Source organism: Alligator mississippiensis, chromosome 10, assembly GCF_030867095.1.
Source record: "Alligator mississippiensis isolate rAllMis1 chromosome 10, rAllMis1, whole genome shotgun sequence".
NCBI classification, from domain to species: Eukaryota; Metazoa; Chordata; order Crocodylia; family Alligatoridae; genus Alligator; species Alligator mississippiensis.
In genome coordinates this window covers 54,002,761-54,025,094 of record NC_081833.1, presented here as the reverse complement: position 1 = coordinate 54,025,094, position 22,334 = coordinate 54,002,761, and the positions used below count along the sequence as shown (strand labels likewise).

General features: G+C 42.1%; 1 protein-coding gene across 1 annotated transcript in view; it reads left to right on the top strand.

Annotated features, from left to right (window-relative positions):
• LONP2 (lon peptidase 2, peroxisomal) overlaps positions 1-22,334 on the top strand; it is a 77,534-nt gene that overhangs the window by 35,190 nt on the left and 20,010 nt on the right. The window contains exons 9-11 of the mRNA XM_006262185.4: positions 8,267-8,417; positions 9,631-9,757; positions 10,619-10,752. Of these exons, the coding sequence (XP_006262247.1) occupies positions 8,267-8,417; positions 9,631-9,757; positions 10,619-10,752 (412 nt within the window). The remainder of the gene's footprint in view (positions 1-8,266; positions 8,418-9,630; positions 9,758-10,618; positions 10,753-22,334) is intronic.

Sequence of the window (22,334 nt, the reverse complement as noted above, 5' to 3'; positions counted from 1 at the left end):
TGGAAAGCCTGACTTTTTTTTTTTTTCCTGATGCAGCCCTTTTTTCCTTTGAACCTCAGAGCCCACCCTTTGCCCAACTCTCTGGTTACAATATTGAAAATAACTTTAACTAAAAAATATCCTGTCTTTAAAATTTGTTTACATTGTATATTGGACAGTATTTTGCGGTCTTCCTCCAGTGTTTATGTTGTTCATAGAACAACATGGGAAAGAGAGACAGCTTGACTAATAAGAAAACATGATTGTAAAACCACTAAATTGGCAGCAAGGCTGAGGCAAATATACTTTAAAGTACTAATAACTCTTTCTTAAATTGCTTTGATATAGACTAGGGACAGACATTACACACAAACTGGTTTAAGTGATCAGAAACTGGTGTAAACCTATAACAGAACAGACATTCCGTGCACATAAACCAGTTTCAAAATGGCCAAAACCAGTTTGAGAGAAACCTGGTTGAATGTATTGTTAGCCCCTCGCCCGGGCGTTCTGTATTTCCCTATCGGCTTTGTCATCTTTTTTTTTTTTTTTTTTTTGGATTTACAATCCTAAACATCTTCTAATAAAAGTCAATCAGACTTAACTGATTTGACTCAAACCAGTTTATAAAATGTCTGTCCCAGACCTTTCTGGTTTAGCTTAAATCAGAGAGCCCCAGCATCCCAGCTGGGCTCTTTCTGCCCTTCTGCTCCCCAGCTGGAGTAGGGACAGGCAGGGGCAGGGGTCTGGCCAGAGGGGTTTAGTTCCCCCCTCCCTGTCCCACCAGCAGGGACCTGATCCAGGTCTGCCTGGTACTCCCCTGTTGCTGCTGCAGTGGCTGGCCAGTGTGGCCCCCTGAAGCAGAGGGGGCAGGGAGGGGTGTATTCTCCCTTCTACCCCCACTGCCCCTGGGGGACTGCAGCTGGGTCTGCCTGCCCTGACCACCACAGAATGGAAGAATAAGCCCCCTCCTGTCCCCTCTGCTGGACGCTGGAGGGAGGGGGAATAACCCCCTTCCTTGCCCCCACCAAGGGGCCCTTCTGGCTGTTGTTTGACCCCCCAGGTGGGGACTGGCTAGGGAGCGGGCTTCCTCGGTCAGCCCAGAGGTGCTGGCGAGCCCTGAGCCTGGCTGCTGCCACCACACCCCATGCTCTGTGCAGTACCCGGGGCTGCAGCTGCACATGCTGTTACAGACTGGCCAAGGCACGGAGCTGTTCTGTCCCCAGCTGCTGCTGCCATGGCCGCACGGTGCCACACCACTGCGAGGGGGGATGGAGCTTCTGCCTCGCATGTAGAGCTCTGACTCCAGCTCCCAGACACCTTGGAAGGTGCCGAGGTGGAAGGCATCAGTCCAAAGGCTGCAGCTGGAGCTCCACACACAGGGCAGAAGCTGTTGGGCTGAAGCTTCCCTTCCGCCTGCCCCCCCCCCCCCAACGCGCCTCCTGGAGTGGCTTAGGAGCTGCAGGACTGGGAGGGGGAGTAACCCTTGCAGGCACGGGAAAGCTGGCTTGGCCTGACAGGGCTGTTTTTCTCCCCTTGCCTCCAGCTGTGACTCCTGCCACACTGCACAGCATTACTTGGGGCTGGGGGAGCTTCCTTCAGCCCAGTTCAGGTTGAACGCTCTGGGCTGAAGAAAGCTCCCCCAGCCCTGTAGCCCTGAGCAGTGATGCATGGTGTGGCAGGAGCCACAGCTGGAGGCAAGGGGAGAAAAACAGCCCTGTGGGCCAAGTCAGCTTCCCCTCACCTACTGCAGTTACTCCCCCTCCCATTCCTGCCACTCCTGAGCCTCTTTGGGGAGGGGGATTCAACCCAGCTGCTTAAGCCCATATGTAGAGCTCTGGCTGCAGCCCTTGGACTGATCCATCCGGGCACCTTCTGTCTTCCAAGGCATCCTGGAGCTGGAGCTCCACATGCAGGGCGGAAGCTCCCCCCCCACCCCCCAGAGCGGTGTGGCATGGCTGTGATAGTGGCAGCTGGGGACAGAACAGCTCCCCGGCCAGCCTGCAGCTGCTTGTGCAGCTGCATCCCCAGGTGCTGCACAGGGCAGGGGCCCACCGGCACCTCCAAGCTGGCCGGGGAAGCCCGCTCCTCCCGAGCCCCAACCTGGCAGGGCCAGACGCCAGCCAGCAGGTCCCCTTCGGTGGGGTGGAGCAGGGATGGGAGTTACTTACCCTCCCTTTGGCATCCGACAGAGGGGACGGGAGGGGGCTTATTCTGCCGCTCCTCAGCAGTCGGGGCAGGCAGACCCAGCTGCGGTCCCCCAGGGGCAGTGGGGGTAGAGGGGAGGGGCCCGCTACTGCAGCAGTGACGGGAGTGCCCAGCAAACCCAGTTTGGGTGCTTGCCCAAACCCAGTTTGGGTGCTTGCCGGTGGGACAGGGAGGGGGGAATTAAACCCTTCTCTGGCCAGTTCAGCTCAGACTGATCACACCTACCAGCACAGCTTCCTTGCAGCTGAGGGCGTGCTCTAGCGCCCCTGGCGCCTGGCCTGAGCAACTACAGGCATTTGTCCATATGTTTGTGCTGTTACAAACCAATTCAACCTAGGCAGGTTAGATGAACGTGCAACGGTTGAATCAATTCAGGCTCTGGCTTTTTAAATGTATGTCCCTAGCCTTAAAATTGGGCACCTCCTGGTTTGGCATGAATAAAGAATACATATTGCAGTATTGTATATGGGCTTTACAGATATTAAAGTTTATTGAGAGTACTGGGTATGTAACATAGTTTCTTAGGTGCTGTGGTGGATAGAATTTCTGGGCATGTCAGTATTTATGCTTAGAAATGAGAGTTTGGCCAGGAAGAAGTTAATTCCTTTCCTTATAATTTGCTCTGAGTGCTCTCTTGAAAGTAAGTAGCATTCTTTTGGTGCTTACTGAACTAATGGTGCTTATGAGCCATTAAAATTGGCGATATTCTGTTTTCCATTTTAATTTAGTATTAATTAACATTACATTCTCAGTGTCACCAATTTTATTCTGCCTATATTTTTATATGTAAGCTTGAGTTGTGTGTGGCTGCTATGAATGATTGTCTGTGTCCCAAGTTTATCCGGTAATGAACTGTAAATTACCCTTAGTTTCCTCTCTCTCCAGTATCCTTAATGGAGATCCCCACTAACAGCCACTCAACTGGAATAAAAGCCTGGTGGTTTAATTTCATTCCTTCTGTGTGCATGTGATTGAAATCCTTTTGCCTAAGTTTCTCTTTGGCCTGCTTAGTTCTCTAGTGCATCCTCCTGAAAGTTTGAAATCCAAACAGACTTTGATCATTGATATATTATACCAATACTCCAGTTTCTTGAGCACTTAAACCTATTATTTTACACTGGGTCTCAGGGGAAAAAATAGAGACTGTTTCTGTGCAGGATAGATGACTCTGTTTTTTCTCTGAGGGCTTTATGGTAGTAGCTATTTGCATACCTGTGAAAACCTAAGAAATAAATGCATAAAAATATCACATGTGCCTTGTGAGGTGCAAATAGAGGCTTTGCTTTTTTTATGCCCCCAGGTTTTTTCTGCATTGCTTAATTATGTCTTGGGTACTATGAGCATAGCAAATAGACTACTCTGTGGTCTGAGAGATTTGTTTACTGTGACCTCTCTGTTGGAAGGTCATAAAATGCAGAGAAGGCTAATGCTGCCTTAAATAATGTTAACTAGTACTCCAACTTTGTGGGCTGGGCTGCAGTGGATACACAGTCTTTGTACACATCTTTTGCTATCTCTGGACCATTTTTCCAAGTGGTTCAGCTACTCAAGTCACAAAGCTGACAGGTATTTGGAAGTAAGGAACTTTCTTCCAATTCTGATACCCTTTTGTGCAGTCCCCTTGCACAGCTTCCAGAGGGTGTTTGTGGTTTTGCTCCCTTCCCTGCTATGACTGAGGAAAGGCAAGTGACTGAACCAAATAACTTACCTTAGCATCTGAATCAGTGATTCTCATGTGGGGGGGCCTCACACAGTTAGTGCTGTTACATGTGCAAGCATGCTTCATAAGATAAACCCAGAGATTTCAGATAGGCAGACAAGGTTATTTGGGTAAATCTGATACCTTTTATTAGACCAACTAAATAGCTGGAAACAATTTTCTTAGCAAGCTTTTGGACTTAAAAGCCCTTTGTCAGACTGAGGAAGCATCTGCATTTGGTGTGTGCTCCTCTTGAATGGAATGAATAGTAAAGAAGCCAGAGGCTGGCTTGCATGCAAGAACGGCAGTCAGTGAAGATGTAAATTGAGGAGTTGGTGGGCGAGAGACAGGTTGGGGAGCGGGGGGGAAGGGGGTAGAAGGGGGATGAATGTAGCAGGTAAATAGTGGAGAGGTACCTAGAGACTCAAAAGTCAGGGAGGTTATAATATGTCATAAATCCAGTGTCTATATTTAGTCCATGTTTTTTGTATCCAGTAGGTTGATGAAGTGAAGTTCATAGGCTCATCTGTAGAAGGTATTTTGTAAATTCCCTTTGAGGATTAGAACTGAGAGGTTTTCTTGTGAGAAACGTGTCCCCATCCGTAATTGGGTATTCTTGTTTTTAATAGATTTCTGGTGTGCATTTATTCTGGTGCGCAGCTGTTGTTTGGTCTCTCCTGTGTATTTTCCATCAGAGCATTTGGTGTACTGGATGAGAGCTTACATTTCTGGAGGTGCAGCTGTAAAATCCAGGAATGATGATGGCTCTGGTGTGGGGTGCAGTCATTGTGGAGGGGGTGGTGAAGATGTGTTGGCAGGTTTTGCATTTCTTATCCTGGCATGGTCTGGGTCCATTTGGTGTGTTTTGGGCCTTAGGAAACTTGCTTCTGGTGATGAGGTTAGCGAGGTTCTGTGCTTGTTTGAAGGCTAGGATGGGTGGTTCTGGGAAGATCTGTTTAAGAATCGGGTCTACTTCTAGTATGGGTTGCAATTGTTTGAGGATTTTCCGTATAGGTTCAGGGGAGGGCTGGTGTGTCATAACCAGCGGTGTGCGATTCGCGGGGGTTTTCCTTCTGTACTGTAGCAATTCTTTACGTGGTATCCCGGTGCAATCTATCTCTCAGGAGGAGTGTCCTTGTTGAGTTAAAGCCGTTTTAACATTTGTGAGGTGGCAATCTCGGGTGTTCTCCTCAGTGCAAATTCAGTGGTATCCAAGGGCTTGGCTGTATATCACAGCTTTTGTGGTGTGTTTCGGGTGATTGCTGGTTCTCTGAAGATATGTATGTTGGTCTGTGGGTTTCTTGTATAATGTGGTCTGTATTTTACCATTCTGGATACTGTCTAAAAAGGAGATGTTGGTGCTGGAGTACTCAAGAGATAGTCGGATGGAGGGGTGATGATTGTTAGATTTCTGATGGAGCTCAATCAGAGATTGTAGGTTTTCAATCCAAATGATGATGATGTCATTGATATATCTTAAGTATAGCAAGGGTTTGATGGTGCAGTCCCTGAGGAATTTTTTTTCCAGATGGCTTATATAAAGGTTGGCATACTGTGGGGCCATTTTGGTGCCCATAGCTGTGCCCATGGTGTGGCGGAAGTGTTGGTTATTAGAAGTGAAATTGTTGTGTGAGGATGAAGTGTATAAGGTCAGTAATATCTTTGGGTCTGTACTCTGAGTTGTCATCTTGCTCTTGTAGGTATGTAAGGCAGGCTTGGATGCCATCTTGGTGTGGGATGTTGGTGTATAAGCTGGGTAATATCCACAGTGGCTAGGAGTGTGTTGCTGGGAAGGTGATATATGTTTTTAAGTTTTCATAGAAAGTCTGTAGTGTCTTGGACAAAACTCGCTCTTTGGATGACAAGTGGTTTTATGATTGATTTGACGAAACCTGATATTTCCTTAGTTAGGGTTCTGTGGTTGAGTATGATAAGTCTGCCAGGGTTCCCTTGTTTGTGGATGTTAGGGAGCATGTAAAAAGTCCCTGGCTTAGGTGGGGGGGAATCAAGTTCTGTAGTTTTTCTTGTAGTTCTGATGGAAAGGATTTGCTAGTATCTTTGGGTTTCAAGGTTAAAAGCGGAGTAGGATCTGCCTGTAGTTCTTTGTAGTAGGTGGTGTCTCTTGGCTTCTTTTATGTTGTCTTCACTGTTAAAGATTACTGGTTCCTCCTTTATCTGCTGGTTTTATTATTCTTTGGTGGTTAGATCTTAGAGATTCAATGGCCTTTCTCTGATAGGGAGAGGTTGTTGTGGTGGCATGTGGTGTTGATTATTTAATTGTTCATTCTTTCCCTGAAGCCGTCAATATAGCTGTCAAGGTTAGAGTTTCATCCACTGTGAGGTGTCCAATCTGATGTTTTTGGGGGGTTTGATCTTTTCCTCAATGTTGTCAGAGGATCGGTTGTTGTTGGAAGTGGATTCATTTTGGTCGTGGAAATGTTCCTCGAGGCGGAGGCATCAGAAGAATTCTTCTAGTTCTCCACATTGAAGTATTTTATTAGGGTATTTTCTGGACAGAAATTTAGGCCTTTAGAAAGGACAGATTTGAAATAGGAATTCATCCTGTAAAAAAATATTCTGGTGGAACTAGCTGGTATCATCAGGTTACCCATTTAGTTACATGTATGCTATAAAACATGAATTAGGCAAATGTGCATGCACATCTGAAGTGGGCAGGGTAGACTCTCCTGTGGAGTTTGTACGTAGAGGGGAAAAGGGATGGTCATTGTTTTGTTACAGACCTAGACTAGTTTATGACTGTTGCTGATTCTGGTTTGAAAGCAATACAGGTACCCCCAGCAGGGAGGATTTTTTTTTTTTAAACGATGGAAATTTCTAGGCCAACCTCCCCCCCCCCCCCCCCATGTATGTTAAAGTTACAGCTGCAAGAATCTACCCTGTTCTCCAGACAAATAGCTTGCTTAAAACATAAAAAAATAAAACTGCTTTAGAAGAAAACCCAAATCATTCAAAGGTGTGCAAGGACAATGTAAAGCTTACCTAAACAGCTTTAATTCTGCCTTGTATCACTATTAGCAGTGGAACCGTAAATGTTGAGGTAAGATTATTTGTCCATCAATTTTTTTAACTGTAAAATAGAAAAGAATTTGATACACTATTGAAATCAGTAAAAAAAATCCATTGAAGTCAGCATTGTAATTCCCATTTACATCAGAAAAAAACTTGAGCCCAATACTTGATTTATGAACCATACAATGGCTGTACAGAGTGCGTCCTTTCTTTATGGCCCTCCTGGTTTTAATGGACAAATAGTATATTCCTGAATGGATATAGAGCAGATTGAAGACATTTTTAATCTTATGTTCAAAAAAATTGCATTAGATGCAAAATGCTCATGTCCTGAGACTTGAGACTAGCACCTAGTTTAGACTTTTTTGGGGAAAAGTATACTTTTTGGGGGGAAGCATATACATTTTTGGTATTGAAGGCTGAAACTATCTTGGAGAGACTTAGGAAACCATTTACTAAAACACAACCTATTTTTTTCCTTTAGTCCACCCACAAACTGTCCAAAGTGTCTGAAAAAATCACTGTTGTAGCCCTTAATAGGTCCCGTCTTATTTCTTTTGAAGAAAGATAGCTAGGTCACCTGGGAGACTGGTGATGGAGCAGTCACTTAAATGTCGGGGTCAGTTTTGGGAACCGGTTGCTTCTGAGCACTACAATACTTGGTACTGTTAATGGCACTGTGTAATTTGGCAGAATCAGCATCAACTTTAAGGGAAAAAATTGAGGATTTGAGGATTATGTAACAGTCTTAAAAAAGCCAAGCAGGAAGCGAAAGACTAATACATACGAAAGCTTTTATATGAGATTTTAAATCAGTTAATTTTGTAAGGTACTAGCAGCTCCAGGAGAATTGAGCTGAAGTAAATTCGATATGTTTACTGTGGCTTGCAAGTCATAATACACTGTTTGTGTTGTATAGAAATTATCATGTTTCAGGAATTTCAGATTATATTACTATTTTTGAACGAAGAATTCTGGCGGTGTTTAACATTCTCATATTATCTGATTATATTCATACTGAAAGTGTGTCTGGAAAGGATTAATTTCCATTGTCATTACTTTAAACTAGGCATGAGTTTTAATTAAGGGATTTCTGGTACAAATTTATCATTCCATGCAATGTAGAATCCAGTAGCAAATAACTGAAACAGCTGGACAGGATGTTGGAGATGAGGGATTACATTTAGGGCCTGATGTTGCCTGCCTTCCTTGGGCAAATCTTGACATCAGTGCTTTGATTGTAAAAGCAAATACTGTAAATACAAATAACACAAGATATAATTAAAGAAAAGTGTGCGCATTTTACTATAAATGGAGCAATAACAACAATTTGTATTTCTTTCCCTTAAGGTCCTGGATCCAGAACAGAATCATAGTTTCACTGATCACTACTTAAATGTAGCCTTTGACCTGTCTCAAGTCCTGTTCATAGCAACTGCCAACACTACAGCTACCATTGCACCTGCTCTGCTTGATAGAATGGAGGTCATTCAGGTTCCAGGTAACACTGAAGTGCTTTTGCTAAGATGACTGTGGTATGGCCTGAACCTGTACCTTTTTCCCTTAACGATGCATTTCTGTTAAGATAGGCATGGGGAAAACGAGACTCCATTGTGAAAACATTCAGAAAGTACCAATTGGGTGTCTCCAGTTTTGGCTGTCCATACTGAGACATTGTAACAGGTCCTTATTTTTAAAAAGATGGGAGTTGGAGTTCAACATTTTCCTTGAAACTCTAGGCCCGCTTGTATGGAGGCACAATGTCTTAGACACTATTGATGTGTTTTAATTAACTCATACGTGTCCAGGCTGTTTTGCTAACAATTCCTTCTTAAGTTCTTGGAAAGAGAACTTTTGGTTTTTGTCTTGGAAAGTTTGAATTTGTATCTGTTATTCTGAAATTCTGAGAATATATTCCTCATGTATATTTTTATATAATGCATATATTATTTCCTCTACACAATGCAATGCTTTAACCACTTAATGTTTTCCTGAGTGTGTCTTAGTTCTTAAGAGGACAGGATTATCTCGATAATTTCTTTTTTCTATTATGTTTTTTATTCTGATACTTAAAATTTATGACTAGTTTAGGAAAGGCATACCTTATACTAACTTTAGTCACATAAATAGTTCCCTTGGCTTCAGTGAAACTATTCACCCAAGTTCTACTTTTTCATCTTTTCAAGATCAAAGCTTAATTTCGAATGGGTTAAAAAAGATACTCTTTAGACATCTACCAACCTTTACTATTTAATTGCTACTTATAACTGAAAAATAGGTAGTTATATGTCTGTTTCCATTTTATATAACATATCATACTTTAAAAATGCAGTGCAAGCATAATTTCACTAAGAATTAGCCATGCCTACATAAACAGAGGCTTCCTCTCTCCCCTCTCAACATTTTGCACTTGGATATAGTTAGTTTAAAAAATGCTCCTTGTTGGGCAACAAAACAGCAGTAAAGTATTGTAGATAAATATGAAATTACTGCAGAAATTATTTTTTTCTTTGGACTCTAAAGCTGAGGGTTTTTAGGGTATAATTTAGAAATGTGTTGATTTATTTACAGGATATAGTTTAGAGTTAAGTGTAGTCAAACCACTGGAGTGAACCTATAGTTTGTATATATAATTTATATATCATGCACATATAGTTAGTGAGAAGTTTGGTATGGAATAGACAAGAAAATGAACACAATGCTTTATTTTGAAGGATATACACAGGAAGAGAAGATAGAAATTGCTCATAGACACTTGATCCCTAAGCAGCTAGAACAGCATGGCTTGACACCTCAACAGATCCAGATTCCCCAAGTAACTACCCTGGATATCATCACCAGGTAAAGCTGCATTCATTCCTCTTACATTCTAGGTATTTTTTTTCTGACAGGCTAGTAAATTATTAAGCTAACAGCACAGACTGTTTCTCCAGGATTCATTAAGTAGGGGATTCCTTGTAACCTAAATAGCAACAGGCATGGTACATCTCAGTTCAGCTGTCACAGAGATGCAGTATGCACACTGTTTATATACTCGTTATCTAGCAGAACAGTATTTTCTTTTTTTAATGAAAATTTTATATATAGATTAGGAACAGCTTGTCAATGTCATCCTTAGGAATCCCTATATAAATGCACTACTTATTACAAGTTTTGTTACATGTCTCTTGAACCTCCTGCTATATCTTGGAAAAGTTACTTCCCTACCCTTTCTGATACTAATTTAAAGTGGCAAAAACAAGGGGTAACAGGTCTTACTTGGTTTCTGTTTGGGGGTATTTCTTTCCAATATAGAGCCCCAGATGGTGAGCCTGTCAGGATCCAGGGACTTTCATGGTAGATTTAAAAAAAAAAAAAAGAAGAAGAAACTAATGTGACTTTTTATTTTTTTTATATACATACATTTTAACTCAGAGAAATTGTTAGAATGATGGTCGGCACCTATATTAAATCCTTATCTTACTATTAAAATCATTTTTAGAAGTATTGTACATGCTGTCAGTGTCTGCTGCCACAGTTTTAAAGAGGGCCAACCACTGAACTGGTGGAAGACACTGGAAATGCATTGAGGTGTGTGGAACCAAAGTTTGTTGAAATGCTAAGCTACCTTTTGATAGCAATAGTCTGCAAAGGCAGAGATATTTTTTTTTAATTTAAATATATTCAGTTCTATATCTACTTTTAAATTTTTTTTGTTGGTAGGTACACTAGAGAGGCAGGGGTCCGCTCTTTGGATCGAAAGCTTGGAGCGATTTGCAGAGCAGTGGCTGTGAAAGTAGCAGAAGGGCAGCACAAGGAAACCAAGTCGGATCGTTCTGAAGTGACTGAAGGAGAAGGTTTGTGTTCCCTTTAATGTATTTTATTAAAAGTAAGCTGTGTTCACTGCAAAAGTCTCTTCAGTACTGAGCCTGATCCATCACTCCGTTACTCTATATTTCTGCCTACCTGCGTTGCTTTTCAAAGCTTTCCTGTAGAGTAACAGCTCTTAGATTCATCCTAATGAATCAATCTCTAGAACAGGGGTGCTGAAGCCCTGGCCCATGAGCCAGATCTGGCCTGTGTAACCATGGTATCCAGCCTGTGGGGCTCCACACAGGTCCAGCAGTTTGGTGGCAGTTAGTACTTACTCACCCTTCCCCCTCCCCCCACCCTCCCAAAGTACCAAAGCTGCATGGCCAGGTTGGGACTGGGCCATGCTCCTTTCCCCCTCCACACTGCCAGATTGGGCCCTGCCGTGCCTGCCCTGCACACTGAATTTGGCCCACCAGCTGGATCTGGCCCATGGACAAACCAGACACCATCCATCTGGCCTGTCAGGCAAAAAGTCTGGCCTGTCACTGCTCTAATAAAGTGGTTCTTGATCTTTTTAGACTTGGAAAATTCCAGTTGTTAGTTTTCACTTACTTTGATTATAGAAAAAATAATAAGAGTGATTCTTCTATTGCAAATAACTCAGAAAGACCCAACAAGTCAGAATATTTTAACACTATGAATTCCTATTTGAAGTCTCTGGGTTGATCATGTGAATCATGTTTGCAAACCTAATGGTGGTAACATTGTATAACACCAGATGTCACAAGACAAGACACTCAGGGTGCTGCAGTATCTTGGTTGAGAATCAGTGCCCTAGAACATGTATTGTAAGTGATCCCACCTTGTTAGGGTGTTAGAGCAGAAGATATTATTCTTTCCTTTCAGATTTAATTATATATAGGGACCTACCAAATTTGTGATTGCATGATTTTCATGGAAGCCATGAATTAATTTGGTAGGCTCCACAAAAAATGGCAGGCTCTGCAATTTTGGTGGGCATATTGGAAAAGAAAGAACCTCACTGAATGTAAAATATTGGCTCCATCTGGGGAGCCAGCAGTTTTCATAGCCATTGTGGCCTGCTATGCAGCTAGCAAGATGGCTATCGCCCTTGCCCCTCACAGCTGATTGACTGAGAGGGCTGTCTGTTAGCTGGCCACACCTGTCTCCAGGTGGAGGGGTGGGGCCTCATGATTGACAGCCCTTGCAGCCACTCAGTGGTGAGGAGCGGGGCCACCAGGTCCCCTTAACCAGTCATAGGTCTGGGGATGCCTGTCACAGCCTGCGAAAATGGCAGCCGGCCCTGGGATCTGCCCACAAAATCAGCCGGCTGTCTCCTTAAGTTAGGTAGACCCCTGTTTATATATGCACTCAATTGAATTAAGTTGGTAATTTAGATAATCTTTCGCACAAATTATTTTGTTCGTTTTAATGAAAAGCTTGAGCTAAGCATTGGCTTTGGTTCCAGTTTTTATAGAGTTTCTTCTTTACAGTTCCATTATGTGTGATTGTCTACCAGCTCTTAGCTAATTCTCAGTGGCACTGTTGTATGGTCACGTGCTGAAATATGAGACTGCTTATGGACATTGAAAGGTGTTAGGGTTTTTGTGTGCTTCTCCAAGGAGGCACCATAATTGTGAAGAATTTAGGGGGTTGTTCCTATGAATAATGAACTCAGATAGTGACCTAAGAAATGATAATTCATTAATAGTTTGCGCTTGATTTTAATTGTTTGAAGGAAGAGCTGGAAATCTAGAGATAATTACTTCTCAGAGGGTTACATTTGGGATGGAAATTTTATTCCTTTGCTCTCTGTAAGTACTAGGACTTTTTGTTGTTCAGACTTTAAGTACCAGTCCATATTGATCTCCCTAGATCTTCAGTAACTCTTTAGAACTTGCTGCATGCAGTCAGAGTCTACATGTGCCTTTAATCACGATAAATTACCCTGGCATAAGATGGTACTGTCACTACATTTGTGACTTTATTCTGCAGCTAATTAGTCTACTCTTCAGTTAAGCACATATGTAGATGTAGCCACTGAGTGAGTCACTTCTTCCTCCCCCTATATGCAGATGATGATTTATTGTTCCTTGTGACCCAGACCACTGTAAACTTGTTAACAATCAGTTTTAATGCACCTTTGTGAAAAGTTATTGCTGTACTAAAGTGCATGGAAGTTCAGGGCAATTAACTTATTGCTACAGCAATAAGTTATTGCTATTTGTGAACAGAAGACACATTTTTAATATGGTTTAACTCCCTTATCCAGCCTTGTCTTTTATTTGGTATGGAAAAGTTCATTCAGTCCAATTAAACATTGATAGTTTAAGAGTTTGTTGCATAAAATAACCTTCTAGGGGCTAGCAGGTTCAGTAAATTAAAGAGCTAGTCTTTCATGTCTAGCAATATTAGATGATTCTCCAGAGGTCAGAAGAGAAGTGTGGGTAGGTATTTTTTTTACCAAAGCCCTGTTAGATCTGTATAAATGGTAAAACTATAATATGATGGGTTAATAGTCTTGCTTATAGAAAAACTCTGGCTTCTGTGTCATTCTGCTCTGAATGAGAGCCATGGGCTTTTCCATGTACATTGATGTTTTTCAGGATCCTAATAACATGGGCCCTGCCCCTCAAGTGCAGCAAAATCTTTTGAGTAAATTTGTTCTTTGCATTCTTTAGAGCAGGGGTTTTCAACCTTTTTTAAATAAGTGTACCCTCGGTGGCCCCCTTTTTTAGTAAGTGTACCCCTGCATTTTTGTTTTTGGCCAACCTAATCTACTGTTGGGTTTTTTTTCTGATAAGAGAACCTTGCAAGCCAATAACAGTAATGCTGTGCTGGGGTGATTTTTTTGTTTGTTTGTTTTTGTTTTTTTAAAGCTTCATTTGGTATCAAACCTTTTTGCTTATTTCATCCCGAATATAAAATCTGGCCAATCAAGGTGGTGAGTTGCCAGCAACCATAGAGGAGAAACCATTCTGTAGCAAATGCAAACCTTAACAATCAAGGAGGGAGGGAAGAGAATGCTGTTTTATAGTTGTAATTTAAGTCTAAGTGACTCAATCTGCCTGAACTTTTACCTCATTTCTAGGCTTTTTCTCTCCTTCGTTTTCCATTGGCAGTGATGATGTTGTTATAGCTATTGCCAGCTATAGGCATTGCGCCACATTCTCTCAAACCAAACAAACATGGGATACCAACCCCTGCAAAACTTGCTTCGAGTCTCTGGCTTCTCTCTTATTTTGTGTTTTAAAGTTGTTTTGTGTCATTGTTTTGTGTCAACTTTTGATAACTCTGTGAGGGGGGTGGGGGAGAGAGGTTGAGTTTCTGTGCAGCAAGATGGGATGATGAAACTGGAAACAAACATCCTGTCTCCATGTAGAATTCTCTCTTTCCAGTTGGGCTGTAGTAGAAAACTTATTAAAAAGTGCCAGACCTTTAGGATTTATTCTGTTCTGTGTGGCTTTTTTGTCACCTTTCATTTTTACCACGTACTTACATTCCTTAAAGAACATATAAGCGTGTACTATACACACAATAGCAAGCTTTTGCTATAGCACTTGTCCTCATTGCGACTTCAAGCTATTTACAGATGTCAGTACATTATCCCCATTTACAGGCAAGTATGTAAGGCACAGGAAAAGTGAGATTAAATTTGCCTAGGATCACCCAGCAAACCAGTAAGCAGAGCTGGAAATGGCATCCAGGTCCCCAGACTCCCTACCATGGGTTCACAATTTGCCCCTAATAAAAATCAGTCCTTTAGATCAGGAGCCCTGTCATCCAGCCCCCTAAGTCTGAGTTGACTTCTCCTGTCAATTAATCTGCTTAAAAATGCTCTCCAAAATGCCTGTCAAGCCAGGTGATACTCAAAACACACTGGATAGGTTTTTGGCTTTTCTTGGCTCAACAAGAGATAAACGATCAGTACTTCCTTTCTCTATGGTGATCTTCTGTTATAGTGATGAGTTAAAGCATAAGTCTGTGACTGAATATTTTATTCCATCGTAATCATGCAATTCTTGCAGACCGAACACTCTGAAATTTTGTAGCAAGAAATTGTGTGTTAAGTATTTATCTGTATAATCTTAGGGTTTTGACACAGGAAGCCATTATGTGTACAATTTTGTCCACAGAATTTTTATAATATATTTTTCTTTGTTATGAATGTAAAAATATTCTTTCCTGTTGTGATACAGTATGCAAAATATATTTGTGAAAAGTTAAAAAAAAAAAATTAAATATCGATAATTAGTCAGTGTCAGATAATTAATCATTGTCACCCTGGGAATGACAGATTGACCAGATTGTATTGCCCCTTAAAATTAGATCAAGTATCTCTTCCTGCAGTGTCCTTCTGCTAGGATCTCCTTACATTAAAAAATTGCCACATGATTTTTTTAATGTGCTTTAAAGTACTATTTTAATAGATGAGTGAAGGAATAGAGTTTCAGTGTATTTTCATAAGGCTTCTAATGAAACAGTTAAAATATACCTTAATAGTAGAATTCTTTGTATTATAAAGTGAATTATTTACTATTAAAATAGAGAACAAGAAGGAGCTGTGTTAGAAAGTTCAAGTAATCTGGTGAGGGAGTTATTTAGTATGTTAAAACTAGTGCTGGTCTTGCAACTCTTGCCAGCTAGAAAAGTAATTGCAAGCTAAGTGCTTCAAAACAGGGTGAAACTCTAGTATTTTTGGTTGACACACAATTTGGAGCAGGACCAAAAGTAATGAGCTGTGAACAGTTGTCTCTGTGTTTGTGAGGTATAAACTGGCAGCAGGCAAACACTGTGTAATGAAAGGGAGTCTAGAAGGCAGGTGGAGCTTACAGTTAATCTTTGCAAGTGTTGACATTTATAAAATAGTACTTTTATACCCTTATAATATTTATACAGATAATATATGTATACCAAACTGTATTTTCTTAGTATATGTCATTAATTTTAAAATAAATATATATTAGTAGTATATGTTTTAGGTTCCCCCCACTCAGGCAGTGCACATTCAATAATAATATATAATGCATGGAATTGCATTTCATTAGTTAAACTCAAAGTCTTGGGAACAGACATTACACACAAGCTGGTTTAAGTGATTGGAAACCAGTTTAAGCCTGTAACAGAACAGAAGTTCAGAGCACATAAACCTGTTTCAAAACTGATTTAGGTTAAACCAGTCTATTAAACTTCTGTCCTAGATCCCCTCCAGACTCAAGTCAACTCACAGTCCCCCTTTGCACCTCCCCGCCCCACCTGGCAGTGTGGGCAGGCTAGCCTTGGCCCAAGCTGTCGACTTCAGCTGAGCAGGGCTGGGCTCAGCCTGCCTCCAAGCTGTCACAGAGCTGAGGCAGCAAAGTCTCTGTTCTGCAGCCCTGCTTCTGCCTGTGCCTGTCAGCCCAGTGGGGAGGGGAACAGAGCCTGCCTGCCTCCCCCTGGCCCTGAGCCCTGGTGTGCTAGAGTTTCCCTCACTGGGCCCACATGAGTCATGCAGATGGGAGAGGTGTGGAGGTTCCCATGGCCCCAAATCCCCATACCAAAACCCCAGTGGGGGTTCCCCTGGCCCTGGTAGGGTCCCCTCTGAGCCCTGCTGCTGGTGCAGAGGGGGAATTCTCCCCTGCAGCCCAGGGCCGAGCTGGTGCCAGATTGCACAAACGGATGGGATGGAATGGGGAATTCTCTCTCTGCACCAGTGGCAGGGCTCAGGGAACCCTACCCCAGGTGGGGGAACCCCCGCTGAGGTGTGGGGATCCCCCTACATGGGCTGATGCCCTGTGCCAGCTGGACCCCAGGCTGGAGGGACTGCTGGCCACCCTGCCCCCTGCTGCGCTGGCAGCCAATCGGGGATGGGCCCCATTTGGCTGCATTCAGGTGCAGTTGGCAGTGGCCGGCAGGCTGGAAGGTGTGCTCTAGCACCCTCCAGCTTCCAGACTGGGCCACTGCAGGCATCTGGCTGCCTTTCCTGATTCAGAAGTGAACGTTAGTTCACTTTGTTATCAGTTCAATCTATGACGTTAGAAAAACCTGCGAAGATTGAATTGATTCAGCCTTAGGCTTTTTGACTGTATGTACTTAGCGTGAAAGTGGAGGATACTCATAGAGCTGATGGAAGGAGACGCTGCCTAACTAAATGTAGAGCTTTCTAGAAAGGTATGGGTGGAATACTTGGTATTGTCTCCTCGCTCCTACAGCCACTCGGCTTTATGACCAATCTAGAGAGTTGTGATTGAAATAAAATAAAGGTCAGCAGCAGCCAGCAGTTGTTTTCCAAGCATCTCCTTGGAAAAAGCATCTAGCTACTGTTTAAAGGCACTCTTGCATTCATGCAGTGTCTCTTTACGCAGAAAGAACTGTTACTTTTTTCTGGCACGTAAGAATCACACCACCAAGTATTGGGTGCATCTGCTGTAGGACACGGTGCAGTAAGTGCTTACCGTTGCATTGCAGTACTCTGCAACAGTTTAGGCTGGAGGTGGACATTGTCTCATCTGATTCAAACTAGAAGGAAAACATTATGCAGGTAGAATGTAATGACCAAAACTAATTAACAGAAGACTATTTTATGTCTGTCCTATGAAAGCAAGACTTCAAATCTAGCTGTTGCCTCATGCCATTGCAACACAGCTGCTGTCTGTACGCCAGGGCAAACTATTATGAGATTTAGTCTAGGTGATCGGCTTCATCTTAGTTTGTGGTTTTTGACCTGGTAATAAAGCATTTGAGTCCCAAATATTAAACAGGGTTGTTTTGCTAGTGTAGATGGAGCCTGAGAATACTTGATAGAACAAGGGTTGGCAACATTTTTGGGCAGAATGCCAAAAACACCTCGACTTGTAAGATGTTGGCAAACCAGGGGCAGATGGAGGGGGAACCATGAGGAGTCTGATCCTTGTTGTGGCAGCACAGCCTCAGCCCCTTCCCCGCCATCCACCCTGAGGTGTACGTGCCAAGCAAAATGCCTTTGCGTGTCACGTTCTGGCACCTGTACTGGGGGTTGCCTACTCCTGTGATAGAACAACCCTGCTGTTGCTGGAAGTACTTAGGGCCTCTGCTTTACATGGTATCCAAAAAAATGCGTCCAGCAGCCCAGGGCCTGCCTTAACACTGTGCTGGGGATTTGGCTCATGCAATCTGATGAGAGCAAATCCCAAGACACTATGGCTGCAGGCACTTGTGTGTTTTGAATGAAGTTGCACTGTGGTTAGTGTACTTAATGAATCAGCAGAAATGTAATGTTTGGCCTGCCCCCCAAATCTCGGGGGGGGGGCGGCAGTTCTGCTATAGGCCAGAGAAGCCTAAATGCTGTCATTCGTTGGTTGTTTACAAGCTGCTTTTCACTTAATGTGTTATCTGCTTTGTCAGTACTTTATTATATGACAAGCTCAGGCTGGTGTTTAAAGCAAAAATATTCTTAGATGAAGCATATAGTAAAAATCTGCAATATATTTGTTTCAGGCTGAATTGTGCTCCAAGGCAGGGTGTTGCTTGCTGCCTGGCTCTGCACTGTAGCACCCTTGTGTCCCAGGCAGCCCCTGTCACCATTTATACTTGCGCTGCAGCACAGTTTAGTACTCTACTGTAAAATAGTACTGAGCCCAACAGTCCCTGACAATACTATCTCATGGCAGAGTTAATTAATTTCCTGCATCCTAGTGCATGTATAGATGGTGATCCTTTACTGTGGAGCTAATTAGTCAGCTCTGCAGTAAAGTGCACGTGCAGATGCATCCCTTATGTATTTTAGTTGAAAACTTGTTTTTACAGAATTGGTTTTTAAAAGTTTTGCATTTACTTGCATCACAAAGTAGTCCCTAAAGGTGTCAACTGAGGATAGGGCCCAGTGGTGCTCTGCAGGGATTATGTACATAAAGTGTGTTAATCCCTGCTCCAAAGAGCTCCCTGTTCAGGACTGGGGAAAACGAAAAGAAACTAACTGAACTGCCTGAGGCCTTCCAGGATATCAGTGCTAGGAACAGGAATTGAACTCAGATCCTTTGAATCCTAGTTCAGTACCATAGATCTCAGTTGCACAATAGTCTTGGTTTGGAATTAAATGGAAGCCTTCATTCTCTAGGATAGTCATTCCATGCATTTATAATTCATCCTATTAATGTAAAAGTTTGTTTTTTAATGAAAATAACAGACAGCTTTCTTGGCCATAATCAACAGTGCTTTTTATTTGTGCAGAATGCCAAATTCAGTGGTTCTCAATGTTTTTGGACTTGAGGCACCTCTCTATAATTGTTGTGACTTGAATGGCACCCACTTAAAACAATTAAGTTATGTTATACTGCTTATCTCCTTGCAGAGGGTCCCAACAGTGGAGGTGGGGGATCACCCAGGCAGGGACAAACCAAAGCCTGCACTTATCTGCTTATCTCCTCACACCCAAGGACAAGCTTCAATGGATCACTTGGCACCCAAGGGTGCCACATCACTCTGGTTGAGAATCAGTGGCCAAATGAATTGACCAAACATATTTTATGTATTAGGGTAACTGTTGACACTGATATTGTCCCTGACTTAAAGCATGTGCATGTGGAGAACTTGGGGATAGCTCATTTTTCCAAAGCTAAATCTCTGTGGTTTTCCTAATATCACCACATACATTTCTCAAGAAGATAATTGAATGGTTTTGGGAGAGACTAGTTGTGTGCATATAACTGCATAGATACCTAATGAATGCAACTGTCTTATCTGTATACAGTAGAATATTGCCTGTAAAACGGTCTCATGCTAAAGAATCATGAGACATACAAGTATTTAACTTGGGGATGTGCAGTTATTTGGGTTGGCAGGCCACTTGAAGAGTGTTGGTGACTTGTTGAAAGCCACACCCTCTCCCCTCCCCCCATGCAGAAGCCTGAGCCGACCTGCAGCTTTACCATGCACCAGCCCCCTCTTCTGACTGGAGTCCACCCATCTGCAGCTGTTGTACCTCCCCCAGCCATGTCCACATCTGTCCAAACACAGCTGGCAGCTTCCAGGTCATGGCTGTGGGCACAGGCGTGCAGGGCATGCTATAGCTGTGGGGTGTGACAAGCGTGGAAGCCTGAACCCACTGCAGCTGTAGCACGCCTTGCCCTTCTGTGCCCAGAGCCCTGACCTGGAAGCTGCCGGCTGTGTCCAGACTCGGGGTGGGGCATGCTACATCTTTGGGTAGGTTCATGCTTCTGCTTCCATGCAGGTGGCAGCCCAGGCCGGAGCCAGAGCTGGAGCCACTGCCTGCCTGCAGGCTGGATCCATTCACTTGATGGGCCAAATGCAGCCTGCGGCCCATATTTTGCCCACCCCTGATTAACTACTTTCCCACCAAATTCCCTATATTTTGAAGAAGAAAATGACCCACTGGTTTCTTTCAGTTTTTCACTACCATGTAAAAATCTATTTTGTGAATTTACTAGTTAACATAGAGAAGTGTGGGTGTATACTAAGTCTGTAGTCTGTTGTGCTCTGTGGCTTTTGTGGTAATATTGTAAATTACCAAAGGAGAAGGGAATGTGCCATTTTCTTCTTTCATATAAGCCTGAAACCTCCTTTATGCTGACGTTTTCTTTGTTGTTCATCTTTTGTAACATTGCGCTAAAGCAGTGCCTCATGCTAATGAAAACGAGAACAATTTTTAAATTATATTTATGTTTTCTGTCTTGTTTTTGTCCAGTGGACATAAACAAAAATCCATTTCTAAAACAATCTGGTTGAGCCATACTCAGTTCTAACTCGTTGTTTTACTAGAACATGATATGATATTGTTATAGAATGAGCAAGCTATACACAGCTTCCACTTTCATTGTGCTTCGAGAAAAAAACTGCAGTCTTGAAAGCTGAACTCAGATTTCTCTTAGTTTTATGGCATTGTTTAATATACATCTAATATACACAATATACATAAACTATACATTCTAGTGTTTCTGCCATGGTTTTAAGTGAATTTCTGGACATTTAAACTGAATTATTTGCATGTAGTTCAGCCAAAGTTTGATGAAAGGAAGAATATGTCATGTAATAGGAGAATTGCTTAAGAATCTTAAGCAAAATCTCTGCCTTTCTGGTTTGGCTTTGAAGAATCTAAAATGGGTTGACTTTTTAACTTATGTTAAATTACTTGTTACATTTTCTTTCTGAAGTAAGTAATGCTGTAGTAGTAATACAGAAGTATAGCCTCAGCACAGTCTGAAGCTTTTATTGTAGCTTTTGCCTTTTTATTGCATATAGGTCCTTTATAAAAAGCCTTTTATTTTATTCCCTCAATTCCTCACTCTGCCCAATACACATCCCAAATTCATGATTCTAGAAATGTTGACCGTATGTTACCTTATTCTCTTGAATAAGCTATTAAAATGCAGTTGAACAAATATTTCTAGGCAGTTAAGTGGATTGTCATTTGACCTATGTTTATGATTTATAGCTGTGCCTTTTTGTGTGGGTGCTCATATGTTACTAACAAATGCAAATCTTATTTGGTGCTTTGTGGATTCTTCATATTCAGCACACACTTGTCATTGTTAAGAGGATAAGCTGAGATGATATCATTTAAGCAAAAATATTAGTATTGTTTGTAATTATGTTTTTGAACATTTAACATAAATGTAATAATCTCAGTTTCATAACAGAAGGTCAGAGTTGAGCTTAATTGCATAGAAGATTAGGAAGTGTTGAGTTCATATGTCATTCTTGTAGATTATAAAATAGGATTTACTAAATAGGTTATTTAAACATAAAGAAGAAGATTCTTTTTTTAGATAGGGCAGATGGCTTCAACAACTAACTAGTGATTTGTTTACAAGAAGCCTCTCAGCCTCAGCTGTACGTAAAGATCTAGGTAAAATAAAAGCAGGCAAAACTACACTTAGGGAAAATTTTATATTTGCTTGGTTGGGGGGCATATCTCCTCTCATAAAATACCCTATCTTAGAACAAAAACAAGTTGCATTTAAACTCCCTGAATACTCTCACTTCCTCATTATATATCTTCATCATTATTTATCTGCTTAAAAGCAGACAGTATATGAAACTTAAGTATTACCTTTTACTATCATCCCCATCCAAACAGCTCAAGAAATGCATAGAGCATCTGCTCCTTTGTTCTGCCACTTAAAATTGTGTGGAGCCAACTCTGTGCTGCTTGTGTACAAAGGGTCAGCAGTAAGAAAACGATAAACTTAGGCCTGTTTTTCCTCCCTCACCATGAGCTGCTCATATATAGCTTTGATTAATATTTGAAGAAGTTATGTGAGTGCACTAATGTTGGAAGAACAGTAGGTCTCTTACTACAATAATAAAAACTCCACCCATTTGAATGGGAGAGGGTAGATATTTCAGAGCAAAGAATTCTACTATCAAACCAGCAACAGCTACTAGTTTGCTTGGATTGTAAGGTAGGCTTTGAAACTCCTTATACTACCTGCTAATACACACATTCTTAAATAAATTCTTAGTCTGCAAGATCCTATGGGGAAGAAAGCTATTGTCAGTATATATATACATGCACAGTGCCTAGCATGATGTCAGCCCAAGGGCATGAAGGCACTGCCACAAACACATACATAATGTTCAGCCACAGTGCCATGGAAACACCTAGATATTTCTAGCATTTTGTTTTTCT